The sequence below is a fragment of the Scophthalmus maximus genome, chromosome 22 (genome assembly GCF_022379125.1).
Source record: "Scophthalmus maximus strain ysfricsl-2021 chromosome 22, ASM2237912v1, whole genome shotgun sequence".
In the NCBI taxonomy this organism is placed as follows: Eukaryota; Metazoa; Chordata; class Actinopteri; order Pleuronectiformes; family Scophthalmidae; genus Scophthalmus; species Scophthalmus maximus.
This window is the reverse complement of record NC_061536.1, coordinates 8683517-8698441: the sequence shown is the minus strand read 5'-3', so window position 1 is coordinate 8698441 and position 14925 is coordinate 8683517. Positions and strand designations below refer to the sequence as shown.

Below are 14925 nucleotides of genomic sequence, written 5' to 3'. Positions count from 1 at the left end.
TCTCACATCATTCTGCTTGTTGAATCCTCACCTCCTCCTGTCGCTGGCAAAGATGGCTCATCTCGAAAGGCTTTTCAAGTATGTGGACGAACACCAGGATGAGTATGTGCAGGTGAGTTCATTCTGATTGCAGTTTGGACATAATGTAAGATCACTCTCTAATGATTGCTGTGATAAGATTGCTGAAAATCAACTTCACTGAATTCAATTTTGTTGTGTGTCTTTAATACTGAGAAGCATTGTAACTCATCTATTGTGTAGGAGCTTGAGCACAACGTGTGAGCCACATGTCATAAATGTTCAGACAGTCTATCTCAAAATCGCATCATTTTCCAACTGTGCTAACAAAACACTCACTCTATCGCCACTTTATAATTTTGAACAAAGCTTTAACAAAATATGTGCCTTACACTTCTCAAAAACATAGCTGCATGAATCACCTATCATGTTACATGAGACAATATTAAAATGTTGGGGAATTTTTCAAATTTCCTAGCGCCTTGCTGATTGGGTAGCAGTCCAGAGCGTGTCCGCTTGGCCAGAGAAGCGTGGGGAGATCAAGAAGATGATGGAGATGGCCTGCAAGGACATTGAGAAACTGGGGGGAACAGTGGGGATGGTGGACATCGGCAAACAGACGGTAAGACTGTTTGACACTCTACTGTTGCTGGAAATCTTTTAATTTTTGTAAAAAAAAACAAACAACTGTTTAGTTTACTTGCATGTCACAGTGAGTAATGGACAACTTTCTCAAACCGCTTTTGAAACGGGAATCCAAACAGTGTGGCTAGTTTAACAAAATGCATTCCTCTTTTGAGAAACCTTAACCTTTCCTAAACTCTAGGGCATTTCTCCACAGCTATAGTCATTATGTTGTACATTTTGTACATGCAGCTTCCTTCTGGGGAGGAGATCCCTCTGCCCCCTGTCGTCCTGGGGCGTCTGGGGTCAGACCCAGGTAAGAAGACGCTGTGTATCTACGGGCACCTCGATGTCCAGCCAGCCCATATCAATGACGGCTGGGATACAGAGCCCTTCACTCTGGTGGAGAAAGATGGTAAGAGCAGGACCTTGACAGTAATGTTGAATGTAGAATTTTTTACCTTGATCTAGTTTGGTAGAATCTGTGAAGTTATTGAAATAGACTTGAATGCTGTACGGGCATGAACAATTTAAGCGCAGGTTTTTCTGTTCCCATGCTTCCATGGAATGATTACACAACTTTCTTTTTCTAAAATCAAAAGCAAAGTAAATCGCCAATATGTCCTGTAGACAAACAAAGGGCATAGTTGAATGAAAATGTTGTTTAACTGAAGCATAAAAGGAAACTGGTAATATAAAAGCAGAACCATTCATCAAAACGTGTGTAACGTCATTTTCCTCTTACAATCCTAATAATATCCACCAGCTCCTTTTTTCATGAACTCATCTTTCTCTGTGTAGGAAAGCTCTATGGAAGAGGTTCCACCGACGACAAGGGTCCGGTGTTTTCTGACCATCGTCTCATCCTCCTTGCTGTGTCATAGTCTTTGGTGTGGAGCCTGACCTGACTCGTGAGGGTGGAAGCATCCCCGTTACCCTCACCTTCCAGGAGGCCACAGGGAAAAACGTCATGCTGCTTCCTGTTGGGTCCTCTGATGATGGAGCTCACTCCCAGAATGAGAAAATCAACAGGTATATGACAGTGCAGTCAAATTTTCTTTCTCTAAAAATCTCTGTAATTGTGAATAGTGGGTTAATTTTCCATTGAATGAAATGTTCAAAGAGTTGAATAGTTGACCAGTGATCCAGTCCTAAGACACAGTCCAAATTTTAAAACCAAGGTTGGAGGTTGGTCCAAACAGCTAAACATGGGCAAGAACAGAATGCAAACACGCTGTGAACAACACACACATAACACTCTGAAAGGTGAAAACACAAGGATACCAAAACAGTGAGAGACACAGGTGCAACAGAAAACTGGAGGGAAAATGGACAGGGACAGGAAGTAACAGCACAGGTGCTGCCATCTTGATGTCATTTAGAATGAGAGTCGTGATCGTGGAGTGGAGGCATGTCATCGAGGTTCCACCGAAAATATGCGTTTGTCCAGTCGCGAGTGTGATGAGAACTACCTAAAATGACAGAAACCATCTTTGGGGATAAAAATACTTGGACTTTCTATTTCGGTCCATGTCCCATCCACTAACATGAAGGAGGCAGGCTTAATGACCTATGGTTTATCCAGCCATTAAGGGGGGATCCAGATATCCATATACTGTATATAAAAATGGACTTGGTAACCTGGCACCAAAAAAATGAAGCCAATGGGAAGTGACTGACACCTGTAATCTCTGGAATGACCAGCAGAGGGCGACTCCACTGGTTGCAAAAACAAAGTCAGTTTCTATCAAAGTCTTTGAGAGAATGACTCTACTTCTCACTTGATTTATAATGTCAGGAAACATTTTCCATTGTGGGGGAGTTGTCATGTCGTCCATCTTTGTATACAGTCTATTGTTCACACAGGGATCAGATAATAACATGTTGTCAAGGTGTTCCACCAAAGTGAGGAAGAACATTTTCTCTAATATACTTGTAATCAAGACAACTATCCACTGATTAAACAAGCTCTTCACTTTTTTATGTTTCCCTTTCAGATTCAACTACATTGAGGGAATCAAGGTGATGGGTGCATACTTCTACGAGGTTTCCCAGCTGAAATGAACTAATGTCTTCTCATGAAAAAAATGTGTTTTTCTTCATTTCTGTTGTCCTGTTTCATAAACTCTTCAACAAAATGTTGAATATTACGCAAAGTATGAAATATATTTGAGTTGAACATGTTAATGGTGTTTCTATATTTAACAATGTAGACATGGTTATGTATATAAAGTGCAGCAATCCCACCAATAAAAAGTTAAAACAAGGTTTTCATGTGCAATGTATATTATATGATATTTTTGAATCACATGGATATAAAGGGGGCATTTTGACAGATAAAGGAAATGTTAACTTTCATGTCACTGTCAGAAATTTTGACCATCACTGAGGCCCATTAAATTATGAAATGACTCATAACCTGACAAATATTCAAACTGCGGAAAAAGCATTTGTTAAATGTCACTACCCCTGTCCCTTTAACGGAGGAGGCGGGTCTTTGTGTCTGTGGCGCCAGGAGGAGGAATCGTTGCTGCCTTTTGAGTGTAAATCAAAGCATCGAAAACTAGAGATCTATACATATTTCAGCAGTATTTATTTTTATTTAAATATCTGTTGACTTAATTTTCATCAGCATTTGGTAAAATGATCATCGACAACAGAAGTTTTCGCCTCGTAAATAGGGTGCGGGATATGTGATAATGGTGGATACATGAAGGAACCTGGCAACTCAGACTGTCAGTTTTCGGCGCGGGAAGATTGTAAACATCATACACCGGAAGTAGATGTTCACTACATTTGTCCGATGCGTTTGTTGTGCACCAGAAACAAGACGGTCTATTGAAGTTGCAGTAACTTGTATTTCAGGAACAAGAAGTTAAATTAAGTCACAGTAACAAAAAAAACCACAACGTTTTTCGCTGTCGACATCAGAAAAAAAGGACCAATATCGTCGCGTTTGTAAAAGTTAACATTAAGATAGCCTTCGTGTTGATGCGGCTTTCTCCTGAAGTTGTGACCAGAACCGTGTAAATATGCATATTTATAAAGTTACGTCGCGGTAAAAAGCAGAGTATTTAGCCGACCCTGGAGACATGATGGAGCGCTACAACGAGCTGAAGCTGCTGCTGAAGAGCTGGGAGCAGGGGTTTGTCCAACAGCACCAGAGGAAACCCAACAAGGTGGGTTACACGTTAGCACACAGTTAGCTTCAAACCAGCAATGCATTGCTTTGAATGACAATAACGTGATCATTTGCACGATGGCTCCGTGTATACACACACACTCACACAGGGTATATATATGTCTCTTTCTGCTGCAGATAGAGACATATATATATATATACCCTGTGTGTGTGTGTGTGTATACACACAGTGTTTAGTGAATTGATGTGTTTATAGCTCAAACCATTACATTTACAAACAGGGCATGTGAAGAAAACAACAACAGTCAAACAATACAATAAACCGATCAAAAATATACAGTAAATAATAGACATCCCCAGCACAATAATGTTCAATTTGAATTTAAATAATAAAGTGAGTTGTGTATAGGAAAGACAATGCTCTTAAAAGGAGCAGACATTACATTGAAATGGGGGTTTCTTAATCTAACAAATGCGACGGATATTTATAAATGATAAATCTGAGACCCAATTTATTCAGCCTTGGGTAATAATGATTGAAGTTGAATATATCAGTTCTCTTTAATTTCCAGGATGATGTTGACCAAGCTCCAGAAGAGACTAGGAGTGAGTACCGGCCTTACATTTATTAAGGATTAACAGATTTATTTCCTCGACCCTTACATCTTGTCCAATTGTAGCATTAATCATCTGTCAAGAGGCGGAAGAGACTCATCATGTGTGTCTGTGTTTCAGAGCTGTATAAAGAGTATCGCAGTTTGAAACAAGCCAAAGAGAACAGCAGCAGTGTTGCAGCAAGCGGACACGATGAACAGCCCAAATCAGCTACGGTCAGTACATCCCACTCAGCAGTGTTTGTGACTGTGGATGCTTGGATACTTCAGTTTTGCAGGATCCATTGTATGTGAATGTGGCTCCCAATGAGTCCACCTAAATTTTCGACCATTTGTTTTTTCCCTCCGTCTCCCATTTGTTCACCGTCTTTGTCCGTGTGTCGTCTGTCTATTCAGTCCGACTGTTGGGGTGCCCATCTGAATCGCAGTGTGTTACCAGTGTCTTCTCCTCGACTGTCATCCCAGGAGAGAGACAGCCTTCAGGCCTCAGCCCAATATTATGGCTTAAAGCTAAAACACAACCTGGCTTCACTCAGTAAGGTAAGACATACTTTAAAAAACAAACAAACACCTGATCACACTCCTAATGGATAAAATAAGAGAGAAGATTTGTGTCCATAAAAACAACCTGGGCTTCACAATGGTACTAAAAGAGAGACAAATGGGTCACGGTTTTAGTGCTATTGTTAGAATTTCCTGTTATTCCAGGAGAAACCTGTCTCACTGAGGAAATCAGTCCTTCCTGGTCGGGTGCCTCTGAACTCATTAAAAGGTGGACAACAAATTGGTCAGGGAACCATCCCTGCTGCTGCTGCCACTGACAAGACCACATCCACTGGCCTTGAATCCAGCCCCTTCTCACCAAGGTAATGAAATCACTTCATCTATCTGAGAGGATGGTCTAGTTTTCTGTGATCCCTCTTTGTAACTATGTCCTCTGTATGTTCACAGAAGAGTAAAGACTTGCCTGGGGTCCCTTGTTACAAAGACGCCACGTCCAGTGGAGCCTGAAGAGCCGTTTGAACCATTCGAAGTTGTCAAAGACTTTAGGGATGAACCTTCAGATGCAGCAAGTAGCAGAAGACTTAGTAGTGTTAATGTTAGTAATATTAGCAGTAGGAGTAGTACCAGTAAAGTGATTAGTTCACAAAATCAAAGTGGCTCTAGTGTGGCTCCCTCTTCAGTCAGATCCTCTGCCTTGTCGTTAATGTCTCCTTTACGTAGTGTAGAAACTTCAGGTGACGACGTTGGAGGAAAGTTAAATGACAGTAAAGGAGCTTCAGGAGACAAAAAAGAAAATTCCGAAACACTAGGAACCCCACATCTGGGGATTGGTTCTCTTAGAGGAAGCCCACAGTTTCTTGGAGGTTTCAGAGGAGGAATGGGAGGTACTGGCACAGGAGGAAAGCCCTCCCCTGCCAGCAGGCTGAACTTTGTTGACAGGAAGTGGCTGGAGAGATGTCAGGTTTTTGGAGAGATGGGGGCAGAGGAGAGGCCTGTAGCAGGCAACCAGGAGATGGTTGCAGAGAGAACAGAGGCAGAGAGGGAAACGGAAGGAGAAATACAAGGAGGTGAAAGAGTGGAAAAAGGAGAAATAGATGCAGAGGGAGAAAGAAGAGGGGAGGTGGACTTGGGAATAGATGAAGGCTTTAAGAGCATTACTAGTGACAAAACAGGTGATGATGGTTCATTGAAACCTGACCTACAACCCGATAGAAAAAGTAAAGGAGGAGGGAAAGAAAAAGTGAAAAGGAAGGGAGGTGAGGAGAAGCAAAGAGGGCTGACGCCACCTCCAACACCAGACGGTGATGGTGAGACTAGTCCCAAGACCAAAGGTCCAAAGAAGAGAGGGAGGAAGAGGCAGAGAGAGGGAGAGGGCACGGAGGGAGAGATGACACAGGAGGGAGGAGAGAAAAAGAAGAGGAGAGGCAAAAAGAAAGAGGAGAGCTCAGATTTGAATCCCAGCCCAGCCCAAGGAAGAGGGAAGAAAAGGAGAACCAAGGGAGAGGAAGACGAAGAAGGCGAAGAGGAGAAAAAAACCCCGGTAACCAAAAAGGTAAGGAGCTAAATTTATATTTATCTTGAAGCACACCATATGTTGTTTCATATTATTTTTTGTGCAAGTGGAAATAATCAGTTATGGTATTGTTTTTGTCGAGGTGCCTCAGGAGAACTTGTTAGGAGAAATAGAGGAGGAATTTGTATCTAGGAGAATGTGTCAGAGTCAGCCCGTGGCAGCAAGGTAAGATCACACAATCATGTCCTGCAAAATGGTTGTGCAGCATCTCTATGTGCGGCCTGTGAATTTGTTTTACTTTTGACAGAGGCGTGAAAGGCGCGGACGGTAACTTTGTGAAGATAAATCTGAAGAAGAAATCTCATGTCAAAGGTTATGCACTCCGAGGGGTGTTTCTACGAAAACAGGTACGTTTTGTGTATGTGTTTTTGGTATGCATGTCCTTACGTTGATGTGTCTTATCCGTAGTGCTTAGAGAATTTGTCTAATAAGGAAAATATTTGATATATAAGCTCTTAATTGCTGATTGAAAATAAGACAAAATGTTAAACATGTATTTTTGTTTGTTTTCCCATTGCTCTTAGATGATAATCGCAAATCTATCCAGAGTAACAGAAACATGTCTTTGTTTATGCCTTTCCTTGGTGTCATAAATCTGTGGTGCATATTTTTCAGATGTACATGCAGAAATTCCAGCTGAAAGGCGAACGCTTTGGTGGAGGGGGTGGATTTTTTGGCAGAGGAAGAAGAGGAGGCTTCAGAGGGGGCCTCAGTCGTCAGGGTGACACCTGCTACAAGTGTGGAGGGACCGGACACTGGGCCATGGACTGCAAGGGACCAGGTAACACAGAGGGAACATTCACACATAATGACAATGGCAAATGTAAACTTCCAGACAAATTCTACCTCTGAACTCTGTCTTGTAGCCCCTCCTCCTCCTGTTCCGGTTTCTGATGAGCCATGCGCTGAAGAGGAGCCGTTTGAACTGCCAACTCTGGAGGAGGTTGCCAGGGCAACGGGAACACTGCATCCTCAGCCGCTCTGTACGTCTGTTGAACTTTTGCCGTTCTATCTTGTTTGTTATGTTTTGTCTCATAAATAATACATTTTAAATTTGTACCCAACTCTCCTTAAGAATTATTAACATTTAATGCAAATTGAATCGACCACATCATATTCTCACAATGTTGAAGAAAAGTTTAGCATTAAAAAAACATGTTTCTGGTTATTTAAGCTTCTGTCCTAAAAAGCTTCAGACAGATATCTCAACAAACAAAAGCCAAAGGGCAACATGGAAGTTGAAAAAAAAAAAAAAATTCTAAACATTATTCATCTCTAAATATTACTATAGAATAATTCTACAAAATCAAATGCATTTTTAGCATTTTCTTCATTAGCAAAAAATGACTTCGTCAGTTAATAACCTTTTGAAAAATGCTGCTGCAAATACAAGAAATTTTAGTTTGTCATGTTTGTGTGAATCCTGGTATGTTCGTGTTCCAGTGTTGTCTGCCGGTGCCACCGAGAAGCAGCAGCTCCATGAAAATGAGGCTGATCATAAACGTAAAGACGAGGTGTTGCTGAATGTGATTCGTCCTGACTATGAGCGGCCTGCTCCTCCGCCACCAGTGGCACCACTTTATCATCTCACAGATGATGGAAAAGTCCAAGGTAAACAAACACATAACTCCTGTATTTAACAGACCCCAACAGATTTTTGTTAATTCCGTTTGTGCACATGTGTTCAGCCACACCTGCTGAGGTGTCTGCAGCTCTGCAAGACCTTGGCTACAAGTCATTTAGACCAGGACAGGAGGAGGCCATCATGAGGATCCTGTCAGGTACGTACATATAAAAAAACACAGCATACTCTTTTGTCTTTCATTTCATCTGTTTTGCTATAATCTGTATTTATGTTTGTCTCTCACTCTTTAGGTCTCTCTACCTTGGTAGTGTTGTCAACAGGGATGGGTAAATCTTTGTGCTATCAGCTTCCCGCCTACCTTTACGCTCAGAGATCAAACTGCATCGCACTGGTCATTTCACCTCTCGTCTCACTAATGGACGATCAGGTAATCACATAAAACTATTTTTTTTTGAATTGCTGATCAGAGTGAATTTTCCCCTTTTACACCATTTTTATGTGTGTCCAGGTGTCTGGCCTGCCAGCGAAGCTGAGGGCAGCCTGTATCCACTCAAACATGACGATGAAGCAGAGAGAAGCTGCGATAGAAAAGGTAACACACATAACAGGAAGCTCCACAGTTGAGTAGCAAGAGATATCTTCCCTTCATCCCTCTTCTTCTTCTTTTTCTTCTTCTTCTCAATTGTGGATGAGGTTTAATGTAAAATTCATAAAATAGTCTTGACTCCAGCAGCTCTACAACTAGTCTTGTGTAGTTCTCTGCTCTGTAAGCTGTGGTTGACAGTTTCAATCACGATTTCCCCTCTGGGTCCATTTAGTGGCTTTTAATTTATCACATGACCTTCATCAACAGATGAAGTTGGACCATTTCTCATCCATGTAGTTAGAAATGCAGTTGTATGGAGGAATGCAGTTTAAGCCACAGTGAAATTTTTGCTTGAACAGGACTGTGAGCTCTCCTCCTCCTCCTCTGTCTCTCCAGGTGAAGTCAGGCCAGGTGTGTGTGTTGCTCCTCTCCCCAGAGGCTCTGGTTGGTGGAGGTGGTTCAGGCTCAGGGTGCCTGCCCTCCGCTCAGGAGCTCCCTCCTGTGGCCTTCGCTTGTATAGACGAAGCTCACTGTGTCTCTGAGTGGTCACACAATTTCAGGCCCTGTTACCTGAGGCTGTGTAAGGTGGGTTTGTGTGTGAGTTTGTGTGTGTGTGTTTAAGTTCTTAGATCTTATCTTAGGCAATCTAAAGTTCATTTAAGGGGAAAACAACACCTGAACATAGAAAACACATATTTACAAGCACAAGTGATAATAATAGTAATATTAAAATACTAATATTGTATAGAGGTTATATGGTCACCAAATTAAAGTCCAGCAACGTTGTGAGGAAATGTGAATAGTCTAATTTCAGCACATCTGTAGTGAACATTTCGCAAAATTTTAAAGACTATTGAGAGGAAATAGTAATGCTGAGTAGTAATACTGAGTATAGAATAAAGAATTGCAGCGTACCAGCGTACTTTAAAATGAGATTTAGGAGTTTGAAACAAACAATAGAGATCAAGGAAAAATAGTATTATAATTATCATTATTAAATATATTCAAAAATTCTTATAATTGGCAGTGTCTGGTATCTCTTGTTGTGCTTTCATGTCTCTCCTTCCACTCAAAGCTGCTCTATTTATTGTCATAGCTCAAATCTTAAGCACCCCTGTTGGTTTAACACATTGATGTACATCAATCACAGTCTGATGAGTGTCATAAATAGGTATGTCATTTTTTTCGTGTGTGTATTTTTTAGGTCCTAAGGGAGCGTTTGGGGGTGCAGTGCTTGCTGGGACTTACTGCTACGGCCACACTATCTACTGCTCTAGACATCGCTCAGCATCTGGACATCACTGATCAGGATGGCATTGCAGTCAGATCAGCAGCAGTGCCTCCAAACCTGAATCTGTCTGTGTCCATGGACAGAGAGAAGGATCAGGTGTGATGATATACATGTGTGTGCCTATGCAGCAGCTGTCTGGAAATGTCTAAGGTTCCATGCCTCGTGTCTGTCTAGTAATATTTTTTAACTTATTTTACTTTTCCTGTGTGTCTCTCCTGTCTTCATGTTTTAAGGCTTTGGTGTCGTTGTTGAAAGGTGATCGTTTTGGTTGTCTGGACTCCATCATCGTCTACTGCACCAGGAGAGAGGAGACTACACGTGTGGCAGCGCTGCTCAGGACCTGCCTGCAGGGAGTGCTGGTGAAAGAAAATAAGCAAATCACCGGCAGCAGCCAGGCACAGAACAGCCCTGCAGGACAGAGAAAGAAAGACCTGGGTAAGCTCAGAGAGAGAAAAATATGTTTTGCCAAAGGTTAGGAAAGTAAATAACATGCATACTAAACTTCAACAACAACTACAACACCATTTTCTAAATTTGAGAGTTTTGACTCCTGTCCCGTCTGTATTCAGCAAGGAAGAAGATTCGTAAGCCACTGAAATGGCAGGCCGAGTCGTACCACGCCGGCTTGACGGCATCCGAGCGCCGTCGAGTCCAGAACAACTTCATGTGCGGGGAGCTGAGATTAGTGGTGGCCACTGTGGCTTTTGGCATGGGTCTCGATAAAGCCGACGTCCGTGGCATCATCCACTTCAACATGCCAAAGGTGGGTTGCTGTCGAATTCATCGTAAGCAGCGGCTCTTCAAACTGTGTAATCCTGTGGTTATGAGCATGAATAAAATATAGATAGAGAGGATTCAGAATGTTACCTGTTAAAAACTTGGGAAAAATACCCATGAATGCTGAATTTAGTGGATTGAGAGCTTCCCAACTCCTTTCTGTGTCAGAGTTACATTATTGGTAATTGTTTTTCCAGAGTTTTGAGAGCTACGTTCAGGAGATTGGGAGAGCAGGGAGAGACGGAGAAGCAGCCCACTGTCACCTCTTCCTCGACCCTGAGGTGAGATTTAAACTGTTTGATTTGTTGTTTGATACTGACATTGTCATTATGATGTTTATTCCAGTGATAAAATATATAAAAATTTTCTCTCTATGTGGCTGTCTGCTGGTCTATTTCCTCCCTTACACAATATGTTTATTTGTGTGCAGGGTGGAGACCTCCATGAGCTCCGTCGTCACATCCACGCAGACACAGTGGACCACTACACAGTGAAGAGGCTGGTCCAGAAAGTTTTCCCTCCGTGCAAATGTAAACAGATACACCAGAAACAACAGGAGCTCATCAAGGTATCTCTCCTTTTATGTTTGTGTTGAGTCCATTGTAATCTTTCTGTAAAGTAAGACGGTGGATATCTGGTGGTCAGAGTTCTTTACGGAGATGATAGAGAATGTTTCTTCTCCGTCTGGAAGGCTCGATTCAAATACGAGAGACAACGATTCTCAGTTGTGGCAGTTTTACTTAACACTTGGTCAATGTTCGTTCTCAGCATGCATTCGAGAAGAAATTGACATCGACAAAGAAATTCAGAGTTTATATAATTCACTGCGGGATAAGATGATGTGTTTACATGGACAAAGAATGCAGGGGAAGTATTTTGATTCCAAGAAATAGGGATCCTGAGGTTAACATGTCCAGTGGCCATGATTTTCTCTTGACATCAACCATTAAATAATCTTCCAATGGGCAAAACATGTCAATGATGGTGTTGAACAAATGGAACATGACAGAGAAAAGAACGTATGCATGGATAGTCTAAGCAGAATCTCAAAAACAATCTCTCTGCATGTGTAGGACATTGACGACTCTGAGCTGTTGGAGATGATGGATGTGTGTGATCCGGAGAGCAGCCTGAACCCTCCCACTCAGCAGGACGTAGAATACACGGACAAACCAAAACCTCATGCTGCACAGGTGATTCAATTCTTCTTTTCTTTTTAACCGTTTGACCCAATAAAAGGCTGAAATTATGCAGTGCGTGGTTAATATTTTTTGTTCTTTATGTATAAGGCACCAGTATTTCTGACAAAATTAGTGCATAACATAACCTTGTTTTCACTGCAAGGAGACGTCACATCCTGATTCAGCTGAGTTACCAATCCAACAAGATGGAGATAAGGGTAATAAAAAGGAGGAGAGGGAAGAGGACCCAGCAGTAAAAGACGAGGGAGCCAGTGGTTCAGTGAAACACCAGGATGTGGAGGTGAAGGCAGCCGGCGATTGGCTGAAAGACGATAAGGAAGAGAGCAGTGATTGGCCCACAGAACGAGTGTGTCACACGCATGAGAGGGCGATCCCCATCCAACAGACTGTCGAGGCTCTGGACATCACAGAGGAAGGCAAGTAAAAAAACACAAGGCACGGACATGAATCAATTGAGTCGAATCAAGTTGGTAGATAGACGGGTACAGTATGTATTTTAGAGGGGAAAAAAATGATGTCTTTATTTTTATGTATTTCAGGTGTGGAAACAATGCTTTGCTATTTGGAGCTGCATCCTCAGCGCTTCGTGGAACTTCTCCACCCCACCATGTCTGTGTGTAAAGTCAGCTGCTATGACGGGCCGAGACAACTCCAAAAAATCACTAAAATGTATGAAATGTTCGTTGACCTTCAAGATATTCTGGTGCAAAGCCACACGTACTGCATCAGTATGAAATCAGATTTCATATATTTTTGTTTTCTTCTCCAAAGTTGTCCTCCTGTTGCTGTGGTTCTGGCCAGAATGCGGATGGCAGGCGAGCGAGTGGAGACATGTGATCAGCTGGAGTTTGATGTGGTCGAGGTTGCGGACACTATGGGATGGCAGCTCCCTCTTGTGAAGAGGGGGATCAGGCAGCTGCAGTGGAGCACTGACAGAGGTTTGTTCGGGAGAGTATTATTATCGTGATATTATCGGCTCTTGTGAAAAATATTACCGAACATTCAATTGAATTGAATTCAGCTGGAAACCTTTGTTGCATGTCACCTCCAATTGTCAGGTCTTCTCTGCCACTGTCTAATAAAGGCAACATTGCTTAAAAAAATAGAACATTTGACTAGTAAAAAAAGAAACAATTGGTCATATTTGTGTTGCAGCTGGTGGTCGCAGCGGCATCCACGTTGAATTCTCCTCTCCGTCGTTCTACTTCCGTTCCTACGGTGACCTTAGCCACGAGGAGATGGACAGAGTTTGTCAGTTCCTCCATAATCGAGTGCAGGACCAGGAGGGGACACAGCTCTACCAGCTGACGGCCTGTTTTAAAGCCTTCAAGAGGTACACTGCATTTTAAAAGTTGTTTAAAGTTGTTTTCACCCTTGAAACTTGAAAAAAAAATTTAAATAATGGTTGAGCAGCATTCAAACAATCTCTTGTGGGGCTTTTGAGGGTTAGAGGGATTGACTAAAAAGTTTGTGTGTTTGTGCTGTGTTGTTTTCCAGTGTTGCCTTCCAGAGCGTGTTGTCCTGCGTTGACGATTTGGATGTGAGTCGCAGTCTGCAGCTGAAACACCTTCTCTCCGAGTACTTTGACAAGAGGCGAGACCGAGCGCACACACTAAAACCAATGGACATCGAGGAGCTCGACAAATATAAGGTAAAACACACACACAGGATGGTCATCAGGTGTTGCAGCTGAAATACTCTGAATATTCTGGTTGTGTGTTTGTGTTTGCAGTTGTCGGACTGGGAAAATCAGATTCGAGCAGACATCAGAAGTTTTCTCTCCAACCGGAGCGATGAGAAGTTTTCTGGAAGAGCTGTTGCCAGAATCCTCCATGGCATAGGTGAGAGTACACACACGCATCTGAGTGTCTTCCTACATATCCAGGCTACAGAAAAAAACTTCCACTGACAGCTACCAACTTTCTCAGTTGGTTGCACCAGGACCCTTTTCTTGTGAAGTCCTCTCTGACTCTTAATGCCTCAACCACAAAGCCAACAACAGGCTATCCGATGACCGTGACTATAGAAACTCTGGGCCTCTAGAGGGCGCTATAGGACTAATGGGAAAAAAAAGGTGAGACTGATAGTGTGAAATATCAGTTAGACTGGTCTCCAATTCTCTTTCGAGTGTTATCTAGTCTTCTTCCCTTGAGCGCACTTCATTCAGAAATCCGTGTCGACTGCACATGTTGCATCTTGAGCTTGGAGGACAGCTTTTATCTGTTTTGAAGTTTTTGCATGGTCGTCCATTCAGATTACCCTTCTGATCAATCTGTGGTCATTTTGAATCTTTCGGAAGAATTCAGCTCTTCAGCTGTATCTGCCGAGGTTGTTGGTAAGGAAGGATTAGGGTTGTATCCATAATTCCTTCCCAGTTTAAAGTGCATTTAGCTTTAACTGATGAATGTATGCCTAATCTAAGGACTAAGCATATGCTTAAGATGGAGTCTGTCTTTCAGGCAGTCCGTGCTATCCTGCTGTGACCTACGGCAAAGACAGACGATACTGGAGGAAGTACATCCAGTTTGACTTCAACCAGCTCATCAGACTGGCCACTCAGGAGATCATTTGCTTCAAGTAACTGACCAGAAGGAATATACGCTGATCTGCACTTGTATAAATGCATCGTCACGTTGAATGATTTAACTTATAGTTTTTTCTGTTAGGCTTTGTATACATGTTTAAAAATATATATTCTTTGTGGATCATAATGAAATAAAATCTATTTTTCTAGCTTCATCTTGAAGTAATTTATGTAAAAATATCTCCGGAAAATCACCCCAGGATACCACAAGGCAGAGGAAGTATTTATTGTTTTTTTTATATTCACATAAATTAATAACTCATAGAAAAGAAAATTCCTGACCCAGAAATGAACTGATATGAGGAAGTGGAAAAATCCCCCAAGTTCTCTGTGTCAATATCACTGTTTACTCGTAAAGAAAGAAACTTTAGATCAGAATGCAAATATTGATTTGTAGTGACTGGAATTCCTTGTGACTCTAGTTT

At 42.0% G+C, this 14925-nt stretch overlaps 1 protein-coding gene across 1 annotated transcript; it reads left to right on the top strand.

Moving 5' to 3' along the window:
* The first annotated feature begins 3264 nt into the window (after positions 1-3264).
* On the top strand, positions 3265-14655 carry recql4 (RecQ helicase-like 4). Its single transcript, XM_035620920.2, has 28 exons — positions 3265-3821; positions 4357-4390; positions 4520-4614; positions 4795-4938; positions 5107-5264; positions 5350-6454; positions 6558-6640; positions 6723-6822; positions 7091-7256; positions 7342-7458; positions 7919-8086; positions 8164-8256; positions 8351-8487; positions 8569-8652; positions 9043-9231; positions 9851-10033; positions 10171-10372; positions 10507-10700; positions 10912-10995; positions 11145-11282; positions 11788-11907; positions 12059-12332; positions 12456-12585; positions 12688-12854; positions 13072-13249; positions 13414-13567; positions 13649-13757; positions 14376-14655. The coding sequence occupies exons 1-28, from the start codon at positions 3735-3737 to the stop codon at positions 14495-14497; spliced, it is 4815 nt and encodes a 1604-aa protein (XP_035476813.2). The 5' UTR covers positions 3265-3734; the 3' UTR covers positions 14498-14655.
* The last annotated feature ends 270 nt before the right edge of the window (positions 14656-14925 follow it).

Excerpts from the sequence above, each read along its gene's own strand:
- recql4 (XM_035620920.2), top strand. The coding sequence starts at position 3,735 with ATGATGGAGCGCTACAACGAGCTGAAGCTGCTGCTGAAGAGCTGGGAG. Across the intron at positions 4,391-4,519 it reads AGCTCCAGAAGAGACTAGGA|AGCTGTATAAAGAGTATCGC; the intron begins GTGAGTACCGGC and ends TCTGTGTTTCAG. Across the intron at positions 6,823-7,090 it reads GGGTGTTTCTACGAAAACAG|ATGTACATGCAGAAATTCCA; the intron begins GTACGTTTTGTG and ends CATATTTTTCAG.